A 15,989-nucleotide genomic window follows, 5' to 3' on the forward strand; every position below is an offset into this window, starting at 1 on the left:
AGCTTATGCATTATCATGCTAAAGGGAATAATATGCATTAATAAATAAAACAAAATAGAGTTCTTTCAGAAAAGAGAGAGGCAATGCTTATCTTACCTCGCATCTTAGTCTCTGGAGATCTCCTTTTTTCCGATTGTACCAGTACACTAAGCCCATGTTAGTGCCAACAGCAATAAAATCTGGCAAAGCATCGACACAGGTTAGGTTCAAATCATAGGTGAAGATCCCCCTCTGGGCCTTGAGGGGCACCTGCTGTAGAAAGGCAGTCAAAGGTGACCATTCTCTCAGCGATGCCTCCTCTTCTGATGATGGGTCTGCCATTGCCTCTCACAACACTAGAGCAAGAAGCTGGAATGAATAAAAATTAAAAAAGAATTGAGGAACAAAAATGCTGAAGTGTAATTTAACTAGCCTTAGATCTCAAACATTCAGCAAACAGGATAATATAAAAACTTAAAAGCATTTTTTAGCCACTGCAATAAATTCAATATATTTAGAACACCACAAGTGGTCCTTTATTTTAACAAACATCATCAAAGCAGATACAACACAGTATTCAGTCCTTAGGACCCCATTATGCTTCAAATTAGGAATTCAGCTTTTAGGTTGTGTTGTATTGAGTACATATAGAATACATATGTTAATACTGAGAAAAAATGGCCAATTGGACACTGCTGGTACCAAGACATGCAACCTTTGACTTTTATGGCTGATGCTGAACTGGTTGAGCTACAATGGCCTTTACATTTTGGCTCTGTTAGCTGTATGTCTTAGCTACAGGTCTACTACTACTACTACTACTACTACTACCATCTCCACAACTATTATAAAGAGCACTATTCACCTGATGTAGGCTATTCTAACTGAAAGTTTTTATTTAGTTAACTGTAAAACTAGCGAACAGGTCCTCAGGATATTTCATAATTACATCCAGGAAGAAGTGTTCAGTTCCTTCCTAAGCCTCGACACACCAGCCTGCCCACAGAAATATACAGTATTTACTTTCATTAAATTTGACATCACTCCCAGAATTCAACACAGGTAGAGTTCATTACCAACCACTGAACAACAGGCTAACGTCTCCTAAAAAAAAAAAAAAAAAAAAAAAAAAAAAAAAAATCTTCACTGTTAACAATGATTCTTTCACGGCCCTTATTTGTAGACATAATATGGGCCTTTTGGTGTATGCTATGTCAAGAAAACAAGGCGAAACTCTTTACTATTCGTAAAGAACTTTGCTCCGCGTCTTCAGAAGAAAATCTCAACTGTTGACGAAGAAGATTTCTACAATAATGAGGGTTTGAATTTAAGAATACTTTACCATTGGAGCTGTAATGGTACGCTCATTCATCACCAGGTGGTCTGCTGTACACTGGCACAGAGCTAGTGTTCCAAGCAGGAGCTGACAACAACATTACGTTCCAATTAAGATGTTCTAACACAAAAATAAATAGAAACTATTTCTTCTACCATATTCATTCCTGATTCGCCTGATGTCCTCTCTGTTACTTCTCACGCACACATGGTGTGATAGAACAACTTAATTGGAGCTTAAGGTTGTCATCAGCTTCCGCTTGGATCACTAGCACTATATCAGCATACAGAGAGCCACCTGGTGACGAATGAGCATACCACTACAGTTCTAACGGTAAAGCATTCTTAAATTCACACCCTCATTATTGTACAGTAGCAGTCTTCCTCGTGAACAATCAAGATTTTTTTTCTGAAGATGTGGAGCAAACTTCTCTGCGAAACATAAAGAGTTTCACCTTGTTTGCTTGATATGGCATAAACCCAAACGCTCATATATCATGTCTAAAAGTCTGCACCGTTAGGCCAAGGGTCTGACATGAAACAGTGCCCCCATCTGGTGCCATGATCATTAAGGCATCAAGCCTATAGGATCTGACATTGAGGTTAGCCGGTTCGAGTCCTGTTGGTGGGAAAAAAAAAAAAAAAAATACTATCAGAATGTTGGTCAGCAGGGTAGGAGAAGTGGTGGTATACAACTTCTAATCACTGGATTGTGTGCCAAAACCCGGATTCAATTCCAAACCTCTGCAGTATTCATGTGGAGTGAGGGCACAAGACTCTGTTGATGGTGTTTCATCCATTGGGTGGGAACAGTAAGCCTTAAGCAGACTTCTTGGTGTTATTCGACTGGAATAAGCTATCCCAGATATGCAGGTCGCCTATGGGTGTCAACCAGAGAGATCTGCACCAGTTGAACCGAACATGTCCTCGGACTCTCCCAGCACTAAATGACATACACTAGATAAGTAAATAAATACTGTAAATAGTACAAATCTGGTGACTGGCCATTTTTCCTCTAACATTGTTTTATAATAGAATAGTAGCCTACATCTCTTTTATATATGTATTAACTTGTAATTTATGTGGTTAAGTGTAAAAGAGAGCCACGAGCCCTAACTTTGCCACTGCTAAAGTCAAATAAATACAATAAAATAATGTTAAACCTGGAGCTGAGACACTTAGCCAATAGGACATAAATGTCCAGGCCCTGTAGCTTAATTGACAATTGTCCTAATAGTTCAGATTCCATGCAAAAACTGGAAGTCTTGTGAATATATCATATCGACAGTCATGTAGAAGTTAAGCTTGATTTTTGAGATTTTCCCAGGTGGAAAGCCGAGGATGATGACGCTAACTGTGCCAATTACCATCTTACATACTTTCTCTGTCATATGAGGAAAATCATACAGCAAGTTCTTTTCAAAGGAGGAAGTAAATTGTAATTGGACAAAAGAGCAAGAGTATAGGAACAGGTAATTTCCTCGTTTGTTAAGAAATATATACTAAAATGAAGAAGATATACATATTTATTTGCTTATTTATTTTTAACACAAGTAGGGAGACATACACCAGCAGGACAATCGTCAAGGAAAAGAAGAAGGTTGACATAAATGAGTAAAGTGAAAGTTCATACAAAGCCGGGCCTTGGTATAAGTGCGACATTTGTATCTTTGCCCAATTACAGTACTCCTCTGAATAAAGCACTACGATGATCTTAGGTGGTATGTTTCAATAAGTGTACAGTACCATATAACCACAGAGGCATGACTTTCTTCTTCTTCTTCTTCTTCCAAATTTATTGGGGTCTGCATTTGATGTGGACAGGCCCCAGTTTTACGATCAGATGATCTTCCTGGAGGGATATATTCACTAAAGTGGGTTTCTGTAGTGATAGATAATGAGGTGTGTTGTACATAGATGAAGAGAAGAAGTATATTAAGACAAGTAAAAAACAACGGGTCCTTAAGCCAGAGGAATCTATATATATAAAATAAGAGTTTTGTCTGTACGTCGCTCAGAATTTAAAAAGGATTGGTATTTCTGTATCAGTCATGTCCACAGTAACAAGGAAATGCACTTTTTACTTTTCTGTCATTTATGTATGTATGTATGTATGTATGTATGTATGTATGTAGACGCATCATGAGAAAACGGCTGAAGAGAATTTAAGGAAAATCGGTATACGAAGTCTGATAACTCGCTACAATCTAGGCCATAAATAATTTTAATCACGCTGACCCAAAATGGTAGTTTAGGGGAAGGCCTACAATTTAATTATCAAATATTTATGTTAATAGTGGTCATATCTTAATGAAGATTGGTATACAAAGTCGGGGAATAAGTCGTTATAATCTAGACCATAAATAATTTTACTCACGCTGTGTGAAATGGTAGTTTAGGGGAAGGCCTAAAATTTTATTCTCAAATATTTGTTAATAATGGTCGTATCTTAACAAAAATCGGTACGGGAAGTCGAGGAATAAGTCGCTACAATCTCAGCCATAAATAGTTTTATTCACCTGAATGAAATGGTAGTTTAGCGGTTGGCCTAAAATTTAATTCCCAAATATGTTATTAGTGGTCTTATCAATAAACACTACATAACTAAAGTTATAAAGTATTATATTTCCAATCATTTATGTCTTATACATTGTTACCATACTGGCTATGATCAGAGATATTAATGAATTTCGATGTTGGTTACAGAGTCCTTATCAGTGCCGAGTCACGAGAAAATGGGTAGAGAGGATTTAATGAAAATCGTTATGTAAAGTCAGAATAAGTAAGACGCCCTAAGATCACAGAGTCGAAAGAAAACTAAATGTGAAGGCCTACAATATAGAAAGCTTATAAAATTGATCAACAATAACAATACATTGAACATTGTTTGTTGTGATGTGCTTTGTCTTCTGTTGCCACTCCACTCCGATAGATAGGATTACTGCTGCGTACTAAGTATTTTTTTAAAATTTGCCTAACGTCGCACCGAAACAGTTAGGTCTTATGGCGACGATGGGATAGGGAAGGGCTATGAGTGTGAAGGAAGCGGCCTTGGCTTTAAGGTATAGCCCCAGCATTTGCCTGGTGTGAAAATGGGAATCCACGGAATAACATCTTCAAGGCTGCCGACAGTGGGGTTCGAATCCACTATCACCTGGATGCAAGCTCACAGCTGCACACCACTAACCACACGGCCAACTCGCTCAGTTGTACGAGTGTTAACAGTCTGCCTAAATACTGGCGAGAAGTAGCTGGGGAGTTAGGTAACTTTCTTCTTTTGCATGCCATTCCTCTGTTTCATAAATTTTCCGATACTACTGGTACGTAACACACTGGTTCATCATAGCATTTGAGTTATTCAATCCCTACTCTGAGGCACTGATTGGAATGAGAAGCGTGCATATTTAACGGAATAATGGCAGAGAAGTGTTCACGGCTGTCTGCAGCCTGGTCATTCCAACTCTGCAACTTTGGACTATTGGATCGCCACCGTAGTACTGTTACTATTACATGTGTTACTAGTGTTATTTAATACTGTAGTAATGTTCGTTAAAAGTGAGAAAATGTGCAGTTTTTCATTTGATCAAGTATTTTATATGATAAGATTGCTTTTAATTGACATTCCTACTGGCTTTTTTGTAATGACCTATTATCCGCGCACTTTTTAGTGATAGATTTACACCCTAGTGCTGAAGCGGTCGACTTCGGTTATCTTCGAGATTCGTATTGGCAACCTTTGAAACACAAACTAAGAATCGCTTATCATCGCTGTGCGCCATCTGGCGTACACTTTAAGTACTCGTACTGTTGTTGTTTACACAGCAAAGCTAAACTATAGAATTCATGCTAGGAACACTTTTCGCAACGGGAAATGTTATATAGTATTAAATATTGTGTGGGTGACACCGTTGTTTGCTTAAAATAATAAAGGTTTATAAAATTCATATCGATCGATCATATTATCGATTCAATTCAGATTTCATTTCCATTCAGTTGGCAGTATTAACGGAACCCTTCTTACTTCTCCAACGAGTACAAAAATCTATCACTAAAAAGTGTGCAGATAATATATTGACTTCAGATAGGAAAACCACAAAGTCAGTCTTTCTGAGAATCCCGTAGCGAAGCACGGATACATCAGCTAGTTAACCATATAAAGTTAAAATCCCCAGTCCAGCTGGAAATAAAATCTGGGGCTGCCTGAACCAAAGATCAGCATGCTGAACATTCAGAGGGGTAAAGCTTTCCATTTTGAAAATTCTCACTAACATTGAATGGCTTAAGAAAAGCTCCATATTACTGAAGAGATAGAGTAAATTAGTAATCGTGCTGAGGGAAGTAAGATATGGAAGACAGTTCCACACGTGATTAGAAGGTCCGTCATGAACAGACAAGAAGTAACCGCCATGAATTTCATGGACAAAAACAAAAAGCAAAGTTGACCTCATACTAGTACTCAGATCCTGGTAAAAATTCTCCTAACCTGGCTGGGAACAGACACACTACCACTACCTCTACATTACAGGGCTGGTAATGCAAGCAGACCTGAACAATTAAAATGACCATGAACTTCCCAATGCATGCAACATAAGGAACAGTGATGAAACTAGTACAAGAAAAAAGTAGTTGGGTCGAATTATGTTTACCTGAGTTTTACTCATTTACAATTACAAATATTTTAAACAAGTATTCAGTAAATTACAATTACTTGACAGAACAGCTGTCTTAAAAAAATCACCGATATTCTTTTTGCATGAGGATGGAATGATACAAAGTTGGAGAAAAGGAAGATATTACTTCAATTTGTGTGGTGGTCTTTTTTTAGCATAGAGACTTTGGAACTTCCTAAATGATTTTTCCCACAATTATATGTTAGTGACTTCTACCATTTCAAGTAATTTGTCTTTTACTTGACGAAATAACTGGTTCTTAAAATTCGTACTGCGAAACTAAAATGCATCATTGCATTTAATGGAAAGACACTATACAGGGGCACTTGGACTACCTGTGTTTAGTTTTAAGAACATCCCCAGCTGTGCTGGATATTGTAGAATAAGTTTGATGTCTTCGGAAGTCCTGGAGATTTAAGAAAGTACCTCATCCAGCACTCGTGAAGGTGTTGGTTCAGCTGTAGTAGAACTGAGAATGTTATCTTCATGATCACTTAATTTTTTTCAGTTTCTGCTTCCATGTGATTTATATCTGTAATATACAGATTACTAGAATTTAACGAGTACAATTCTATTTCAAGAAGTAAATTAGGCCTACAAGTAAAAATTGTATTTTGTAAAAAGTAATGATCAAAATTAAAAATTACTAAAAAAGTATTTGTTACAAGTAATTCGATTACTTTTACTCAATTAGGCCTACTTCCCAACTCTGATAAGGAATATAAGGTAATATGGATGAACTACCTTTAATTTTGAATTAAGAGTAACAAAATATTAACTAGAAGTAAACAGGCCTATTTAGCAAGACGGGGTCCTGTAAGTATGTCGTCATAGCTGTGCCGGCGGATTCTGGCTTTGTTCCAACATCATTTGATGTCTCACAGATAAGATTGCTGTGTATGTATGTTTAGTCCTCAGCCCGAAGGCTGGTTGGATCCTCAACAGCTCCGCCATTAGCTGTCATAGATGGCCTAGGCATCACTGAAGAGGCGTACTAGGGAAATGAGGAGCGAGGTAGTTTCCCGTTGCTTTCCTCACCGAGCCAGAAGTTGCTATTACATATCAGTCTGCCAAGCCCACTGAAATGCATGCACCAACAGACCCTATGAGCAATATTTTCACACCATTCATAGCAGGGACTGGCTGCAGAAGGAATGGCATTACTAGCATCACTCATACCTCAGTCACTTTCATTTTGTCAAAGCCAAGGTTAAAGCTGAGACAGATCAATGAAAGTAACAAGATTGCTCTAGCCCATACCAGAAGACATAGTGCACTGTAAACACTAGGTCCCGCCAGCAAAGGCGTAGAAAATAAATGGGCTACAGCCCACAGTTTACTTGGATTTTATAAGATCAATTCTTTTCTACTTTGGTGGCAATGTGCTGTCACTTAGGCTAGTATTCAAAATACTATGAATGAAATTCTGTGATGCAATGTGAACTGGATTCAAATTTTCATATACGTTTCACTGGGAAACTTGATGATAAATTATTTCATTTTTCAACTCAGTCGAACTGTTCTCAGATTTCTTTAATTTTGAGAACTATGTTGAATACTTCAATCTGAATTGAAACATCAGGCTATTTCTTAATTCTCAGCATGATGCAACATACAGTGAATAATTTATAAATGTGCTCCAAATCCTTCATGTTTATAAAGAGTGATGGACTTTTAATTGATGACAATCTTAAGGGCTCTTTTGCTTTATCTTCTCTCCATTATACTATTATTAATGTAAATATATGAAGGATTTAAAGAATAGGGAAGGTTCTCCAGAATGGTAGTGAGGGTCCCACACAGGTTTCTTTACACTGAAGTAAAATAATTGTAGGAAAAACAAATACTATCATACTATGAAGGCTATGCAGTGTTTGTAGCTTTATTATTCACTTTCTAGATCCAGAAAAGATCAGACAGGATTCATAATGCGAATTTTACACAGTACAAACATGAATTCTGTTATCCGATTGTACATACATACCTCTAGTTAAGAGAAAGTCACATTTCTTACGATGAATTTCTTATGGAAAAAAGTAATTTCCGTTGAAACTTAGTGACTGTCATTTTATAAAGTACTTATCCTAAATACTGCCTAAATTAATACTTAATTGTATGTCTTCGTGGAATAAGAGTAGAATCGCACCACTTTTGTATAGTAAATAACTACTATAACCGATAAGACCCGAAATTGACAACGCAAATCAAGGATTCCTTAATATAAATATCTTTGTAATGCTTATTTATGCGAACATATTTCGAAGAGAGAAACAGTATAACTGCAAGCATTACCCGGAAAAACTCAGCTCAGAGGATTTCACTTTGACGTACGACAGATACGACATGTATGGAACACAGGAGCAAACAAGATTCAACAGTGCCAGCAACATCACCATGCAATTTGTACTTCTTATATTCTCTTATTTACGTAAAATAATTGGAGCTTATTTGGGAGTAATTTTAAAGAAAATAATTCTAAATGAGCATTATTATTTAATCGTATAAAGTAATTTTGATGAGTTCAAATGATAATTGCTGTAACGATGAGTTGTTTGAGTTTGTTGTATTGGCATTTCAAATAATCCAAAGAATATTCGGTGAAGATAGATGAAACCTCAAATTAGTGGGGGGCAATTTTTGTGAATGGAGTGGAAGCGAATTAAACCCGTTAACTTGTAAGTTATAGGCAATGCGCGATAATTGGAAGACAAGAATTATGCATGTGATTTTCGAGCGCAGTGATGGTTTTGTAAGCAAAGGCTGAAAGAGCAGTCCTTGAGTAGACAAGTTTCCGGGACAGCTGTTTACTTTCTCCGATTGTTTTGTGAGTGTTTTTTGGGTCTTCTGGTGTCTTTCAGACGGTTTATTGTGGTTTCGTGAGTGTCGTGATTTGGAAGTGAACCATGCAACAGCATACATATCACATAATTTTGAGATTATAACTTTTGGCTGTAGGTATATCTGGTGTGGTTGATTGTATATTTGTGTTATTATATTCCTTTTAGCAACTTCAGAGTGAGTTTGGCTTTGTTTAGCTGAACCCCATACTTAACGCTTTGCGGTATGATTTATTAAATAATGACTTGATACTTAGAAAATGTTCGTATTGAATTATATGTTTCACAACGTACATTAAATGTTCTCAAAATATGCTAGTGCTGTCATAACAATTGCAGTTTCCATGGATTGACATTATGGCAATATTTTCTTGCAAATTATTTGTGTGATATAAATTTGTTTACTCTTTCGATTAAACCGTAAATAAAATAATTATAGTCATGAAAAGCCGAGGAAAATGGTTACCGTAAGAGAGAGCAGTCTCTTTGATTTTCTTACATAACCTCTAACTTTCGTACTTAAAAACAATAAAATGCCTTTCGTAAGGAAATTGAGGGCTGTTTTAAAAAATCACAGTATGTATCCAAACTGATTCGTAAATATTCATTATGTCTTGGTTTCACTTTTCATCCCTGTTTGTCTATTCGGATTTAGAATGTTACTTTATCCACTAAGTTATTTTGTAAAGATTCTGCTCTTACTCAAAACAGTAGTGTTGCCCATGAGGCCTTTTGTAGGACTAGAGATAGATGGTGAACGTTTATTGTTCCCTCATATATCATTTGTTCTTGAAAAGAATTCAGTTATGTTTAAACTGCATTTGGTTTCTTGCTTACAGTAAGTTATGCTCATGGCTTGCTTACAATAACATTCTTGGCCTTGTGTACAAAGTAGGAATTCATAATACAATTTTATAGCTGATTTTGTGGGAAAGGCAGTTTCCTAGAATAGGATGATGTGCCTCTTAACCCTCTACTAACATGACAAATCCTAGCGTGAGTGCTAACATCGGTCTGTGAGTCTGAAGTTATAAACATGTATATTTCTTATGTTTTAAAGCAAGTAAATAATTTATTAAAGAGAAACCACACTACGAAAATTGATTACTAAGCCTTTCATTGTTACTGTTAACAATAAAGAGGAAACAGAAATAAATTCACCATTGTCAGGAGACACAAACACAGAAATAAATACTCCTAATGATTAACTAGAAAGCAAACACAGAAATGAACACTCCTAATGATTAGGCTAACTAGAAAACTTGGATAGTGACGGTTCTTACGAAGATGCAATGAACAATTCACAGTCACAGTCGATCACCATGTTCATTCCCTCTTTTCAGAACAATTTGGACAAAGAACCACAATGTGCTCCAAGCACATGAACTTCCCACACAAATAGCACTTGTATTTTGTTTTAAGATTTTTCTTTGAGTCACAGTATGTACACAGACTATGCGCTTTTTCTTCCTGTGCAGACACTGGCATGTTCTCAGCTGGAATGTTACAGATCTCTTGAATTCTCATTCGAGTCAGTCTTGAAACTTGCTTGACTGCGGATCTTCTTTTTAGATGATCTCCAATTAAGTCGAATGTCAGTGTTTCTAAGAAAATTCTGCGCATCATATTAGCTTTAGGATTGTTGCTGTTCATTATCACAAAAGCATTTATAGCAGCAATGTTTATCATACTGAAAAAGATTACCATAGGCCACTGGCAAGTTTGCCTGGCACAGTTGTTATTACAAAATATTAGAATCATTCTGTATTGATGGTTTTCACTTTACAAAGGAAATTTAAAATGTCCTCCTATTCAATACATACACATCTCCATCATTAGATGGAGTAATAATAGTCATACATGTTTCAACTCGCTTGAGCCATCTTCAGTGAAAAAAGGTAGAAGTTTTTTTTACATAATTGATGCTAAAAATGTGTTAAAACATAATGAAGAGAAGAATGAAAACAAATGAGACATGACTGAATAAATACAATAATTGATTATGGGAAGGTTGTGGACCTCTTAGTCTAAAACGTGCAGTTTGTTACGGTTAAAATTTAAAATGACAGTCTGTCTTCGTTGAGTCACCACCACAAATAGGTAAGAGGGCAGTGAATACTTGGGAAACTATGTTTGAGAAGAAGACAAGTGCCAGGTAAAATGTATGTGACACATAGTGGAAACCACCAATGAAGTTCAAATTTATTAAGTAGTTGCCCTCTCGAAGGGCCTGACCTTCTCAGATTAGCGGTCCCGTTCTCAATGATTATATCTAATGTTGCTCAGCTGTGTTTGCCTTATTTTTAAATAGTCAAGAGGGCAGTGAAAAATTGAGAAACTGTTTGAGAAGATATCAAATGCCAGGTAAAATGTATGTGACACATAGTGGAAACCGCCAATGAAGTTCAAATCTGTGATGGGTAAAAAAGAAAAAAAGAGAGAGATTGTATGAGAAACATGTTTTAACACATTTTTAGCATCATTTATATAAAAAACTAACATTTTTTCACTAAAGATGGCTCAAACAAGTTGAAACATGTATGACTTTATTATTATTATTATTATTATTATTATTATTATTATTATTATTAAGGGGCTCCCGAATGGGCATTAGGATTTACAATATTCGCTTGTCGACATAATTCTCTTGTTCCAAGTCCTGATGTGATACCTGTCACACTGTTTGCCACATAAAACGCATATACAATTGTCATCTGGATTGCGAAAAGACTTCAGTGCATATCTTGTGGTAAAGTAAACTTGTGTCCTCATCCCGATGTGGTGCAGCTCTTTTCAGGAACACTCCCGATGGAGGTGAGCTGCATGTACTATTTCAACCACGTACCATCCCTCCTGCCATTCTTAAATTCCTGGCAGTACAGGGAATCGAACCAGGGCCCCCGAGGACGGCAGCTAATAACACTAACCATTATGCTACAGAGGTGGACGAAAACCATGAATGAAGAGACGTGTTATGATCTGTCTTTGATTTTGATTTTCTTTGGTCCAGTTTCTTACCAACATGGCATCTGAGGTATAAAAGTCGGAGTCGATTTCCTTTTTCTTTTCTTCTCTTCTGCGTAGAAGTTCATTGTAAGTTCCAGTGGATGGCAGATGGAGTCGCATTCTGAGGTCCTGAATGTAAAATGTTTCTTTGGCCAATTCATATACTAGACGTGATGGAGCTGATTTTCCAACTCGTCAAGTACTTAGAAAGCGTGCTTTTACTTTCTCTATCCTTTCAAGATCTCTGAGTTTGAGATGATTCAAAATTAATTCCAATCCGTAAGTCAAGACAGGTGATATTACTGTTCTTTCTTCTGTGTGCTAACTAAAGGACAGTGCTGTGGTTTGAAGAGTTATTCCTAAGTACTTAAATTTGTTGACTGTTATTGGATCGTTGTTACATAGAGTAAGAGTGTCTTTTGTTGAAGGTCTCCCTCCTTTTCTGAAGATCATTTGGACCGTCTTCTGAAGGTTGATCATGAACTGATTTTCGTTAACCCACTTTTCTAACTCTAATAAGGTTGCTTGTGGAAGAAACGTCGGACCTACAATTCTGGCCTAAAGGAATACTAGCGAGACGTTTTCGTTTCTCACGGAGAAGAAATGATGGGGCATCCCTGCAGTAAAACTAAGGCTGTCAAGATAATATTATGGAATGCAGAAGGCCTGAAAATACACTTTCACTGATACCATAAGAATCAATAAATCGAGCAGAAGCACTGATAATTACAGAGACCTTCCTACTTCAACCAGTAGACATTCCAGACTTCTATGGAATTCATGCTCTCGCAAAACCAACTGAAGGCAGACCAGAAGGGGGAGTTTCATGCTTTCTGAAACCTACAATTGGTAAATTAAAAGAAATATACAAAGAGGACACTATGGTAATAGTAAATACAACTGACATCTACATAATTGGCGTATATATCAGTCCTGAAAGCTCGTCGGGGGACACCATAGAGAAACTCTCCATAGCTATCTCAAAAACAAACAATAATACCAACATTATCATAGCAGGTGATCTAAACTGTCGTGTTGATAAACCCCTTTGAAAATCACATCTTGTGCTCAAAATGTTAACAGAAGAAGGCTATAATCTAATAAATAAAAGAAGACCTACATTGCCTGCAATGGATCAAGCACTGTTGATCTCGTTTTCTATAAAGGGGATAGAATTGTCATAATAAATCAAGGGAGGACTATGGACCACAGGTGCAGCTCCGATAAGAAAACTTATTCCAGTTGCAGCAGATATTATTTTCCATTGCCCACAACAAACCTCACATCGAGTAACAAGATAAAGTATTCAAGAAGAATAGATTCAAGAACTCTCAATCATGAAGAAATTCTCAAGGCAGAACAGCTTGCAACTGAAGGACATATAGATGAACTGACCAACTACACAAGGCCTCGCTACCAAACAGAAAACGAATAGGTCAACCTTGGTTCTACGAAGAGTGTTATCTCAAATGAAAGAAAACCCTGGAACAGCTATATAATGCCCGTACTGTTGGCTCAGACAATTATCTTCATCTCTATGCACAAGGTAGAAGAGAGTACAAACAACTCCTACGTTCCAAGAGATGTAAATATTTGGAAGCCGAAGCAAAGAAACTAGCTACAGCGGCAAAACATGACCCATTTATAGTCCTTCGAAAAAATATTGTTTCAAGGTCTTAAGAAATCCGTATGGAAAAATGGGAAGAACACTTCAAAGGCATTTTGAATCTGGAAAATAAAACCCAGGCGTTCCCTGCGATCAGCATGACTTCAGATGGAAATAATATCCAGGTTACACTTGATGAATACCGAGCTCGATAGCTGCAGTCGCTTAAGTGCGGCCAGTATCCAGTAATCGGGAGATAGTGGGTTCGAGCCCCACTGTCGGCAGCCCTGAAGATGGTTTTCCGTGTTTTCCCATTTTCACACCAGGCAAATGCCGGGTCTGTACCTTAATCAAGGTCATGGCCGCTTCCTTCCAATTCCCAGGCCTTTCGTATCCCATCGTCGCCATAAGACCTATCTGTGTTGATGCGATGTAAAGCAAATAACAAAAAAAAAAAAAAACACTTGATGAAGTCAGAGTAACTGTGAATCAGTCGAAAGTCAAGAAAGCTCCCAGCCGAGATGGTATTCATACAGAACATCTCAAAGAAACTCAAGAAATGTTACTGCCTTTCTGGACAAACTTACTCAATGCCTGCCTAAGATCTAGAACTATACCTGAGGAATAGAGATCATCAGTGAAAATACTATCCAAGGGTAAAGGACAGACAAATGATCCCAATTCCTATCGAGACATTGCATTGGAAAACATCCTCAAAATATTTATGAAGATCCTTACAAAGAAATTACAAGATTATGTAATAATCCCGGAATGCCAATTTGGATTTATGTCAGGAAGAATATCTGTTACAGGATGTAGAAGAAGCATTAAGATTACCCAAAGGAAAGTACTATGCAGTTTTCGAGGATTTCACAAAGGCTTTTGACTCAGTAAATCGAGAAATTTTCCTAATGAAGATCAAAAACATGATCAGCGAAGCTCATCCCCTTAAGTGGCTAAATAACATCTTGATGGTGAACTACATAGAGATTGAAGATGGAGTCGACACTTCGGATCCGATCAGACAAACGAATGGAGTACTGCAGGGTGACCCGATGAGCCCTCTACTGTTCAACATTACGAATATAATAAAATCTTCACCTGACACGACAGTTATCCTCTACGCAGATGACATGGTACTAGGGTCATCAAACAAAGACAACTTACAAGCCAACAAGTGTTGGTTGTGTGCTCCACGTTTAGTTTCCGTGTACGAGGAGGATTCATTTTTCATGCTGAGCTGAGTTAGTGCAGCATTCATATTAAGAGCCTGTTATTTCTAGGGAGAACACTGATATGTGTATGAAATACTGGACTTCATTTCAGTCGTGTTGTGTAGTTTTTGGCGTGTTATCGCTACAGTGAGGTGTTAGAAGTAACTAATCTCATTTTGTTCCGTATTGAAGATACAATAAGTGAACTCTTTCAAGATTAAAATTATTGTGTCCACGTTTTCAATACAAATATATATATTTTTAGTGGTTAAATTCTACATGAATGAAACACCAGTTAGGAACATGTTTCACCCTAGTTATGGGCATCTTCAGCCTATATTAATCCTTAGGTCAAGAATTAAAAATATAAACATTGGAACTTATAGTAAACTAACTTAATACTAAATACAATTGTCTTATGCTATTTACACAGTTTACAATATGTACAGTATGTACAATAAGTGCATTAACCTTGCCAGAATTTATGAACAATGAATTACATATTTTACAATGACCAGACCTCCAATTGCAGATTGGATTGATCACAACTTGAATTGGGGCTTCTCAATAGTATTGACTAGAATTTATCACTGCGTGAGTTGGGGTTTCTTCAGCTGTTATAGTCGCCTGAGTCATAAGAATTTTTACAACACCGGAATCTTGGATAAAATCGTTAATATTCAATTTATAGTCCACAGCCCTCTTAAATTTACAATTATATAAATTTCATTTATTTTGGCCCAAATGTTGTCTTCGTTTGAATGGATTTCATTTCCAACTACATGTGGACTATAAATTGAATATTAACGATTTTATCCAAGATTCCGGTGTTGTAAAAATTCTTATGACTCAGGCGACTATAACAGCTGAAGAAACCCCAACTCACGCAGTGATAAATTCTAGTCAAAACTATTGAGAAGCCCCAATTCAAGTTGTGATCAATCCAATCTGCAATTGGAGGTCTGGTCATTGTAAAATATGTAATTCATTGTTCATAAATTCTGGCAAGATTAATGCACTTATTGTACATACTGTACATATTGTAAACTGTGTAAATAGCATAAGACAACTGTATTTAGTATTAAGTTAGTTTACTATAAGTTCCAATGTTTATATTTATAATTCTTGACCTTAGGATTAATATAGGCTGAAGATGCCCATAACTAGGGCGAAACATGTCCCTAACTGGTGTGTTTCATTCATGTAGAATTTAACCATTAAAAAATATATATTTGTATTGAAAATGTGGACACAATCATTTTAATCTTGAAAGAGTTTACTTTACAGTGAGGTGTTGACGTGAGTTACTGTAGCAGTAGAGAATGTTTGTAATTTTATCCCC

At 36.7% G+C, this 15,989-nt stretch overlaps 2 protein-coding genes across 14 annotated transcripts in view; one reads left to right on the forward strand and one right to left on the reverse strand.

Moving 5' to 3' along the window:
* The window catches only part of LOC136857549 (tectonin beta-propeller repeat-containing protein 2), a 211,956-nt gene extending 203,618 nt beyond the window's left edge, over positions 1-8,338 (reverse strand). For 3 of the 6 annotated variants that reach the window (XM_067136301.2, XM_067136305.2, XM_067136306.2), the window contains exons 1-3: positions 8,277-8,338; positions 6,320-6,516; positions 97-348 (exon numbers count right to left, since the gene is read on the reverse strand). In XM_067136301.2, the coding sequence (XP_066992402.2) occupies positions 97-321 (225 nt within the window). In that variant the 5' untranslated portion in view covers positions 322-348; positions 6,320-6,516; positions 8,277-8,338. Of the gene's footprint in view, positions 1-96; positions 349-6,319; positions 6,517-7,968 lie in introns of all 6 variants that reach the window. The other 3 variants (XM_067136303.2, XM_067136302.2, XM_067136304.2) reach the window with 3 other exon arrangements.
* A 251-nt stretch (positions 8,339-8,589) lies between these two features.
* Positions 8,590-15,989, forward strand: part of LOC136873612 (deubiquitinase DESI2) — a 148,727-nt gene continuing 141,327 nt past the window's right edge. For 2 of the 8 annotated variants that reach the window (XM_067146714.2, XM_067146733.2), the window contains exon 1: positions 8,590-8,935. The gene's annotated coding sequence lies outside the window, so the exon portion shown is untranslated. Of the gene's footprint in view, positions 8,940-15,989 lie in introns of all 8 variants that reach the window. The other 6 variants (XM_067146715.2, XM_067146742.2, XM_067146717.2 and 3 more) reach the window with 5 other exon arrangements.

The sequence above is a fragment of the Anabrus simplex genome, chromosome 1, assembly GCF_040414725.1.
Source record: "Anabrus simplex isolate iqAnaSimp1 chromosome 1, ASM4041472v1, whole genome shotgun sequence".
Lineage (NCBI taxonomy): Eukaryota > Metazoa > Arthropoda > Insecta > Orthoptera > Tettigoniidae > Anabrus > Anabrus simplex.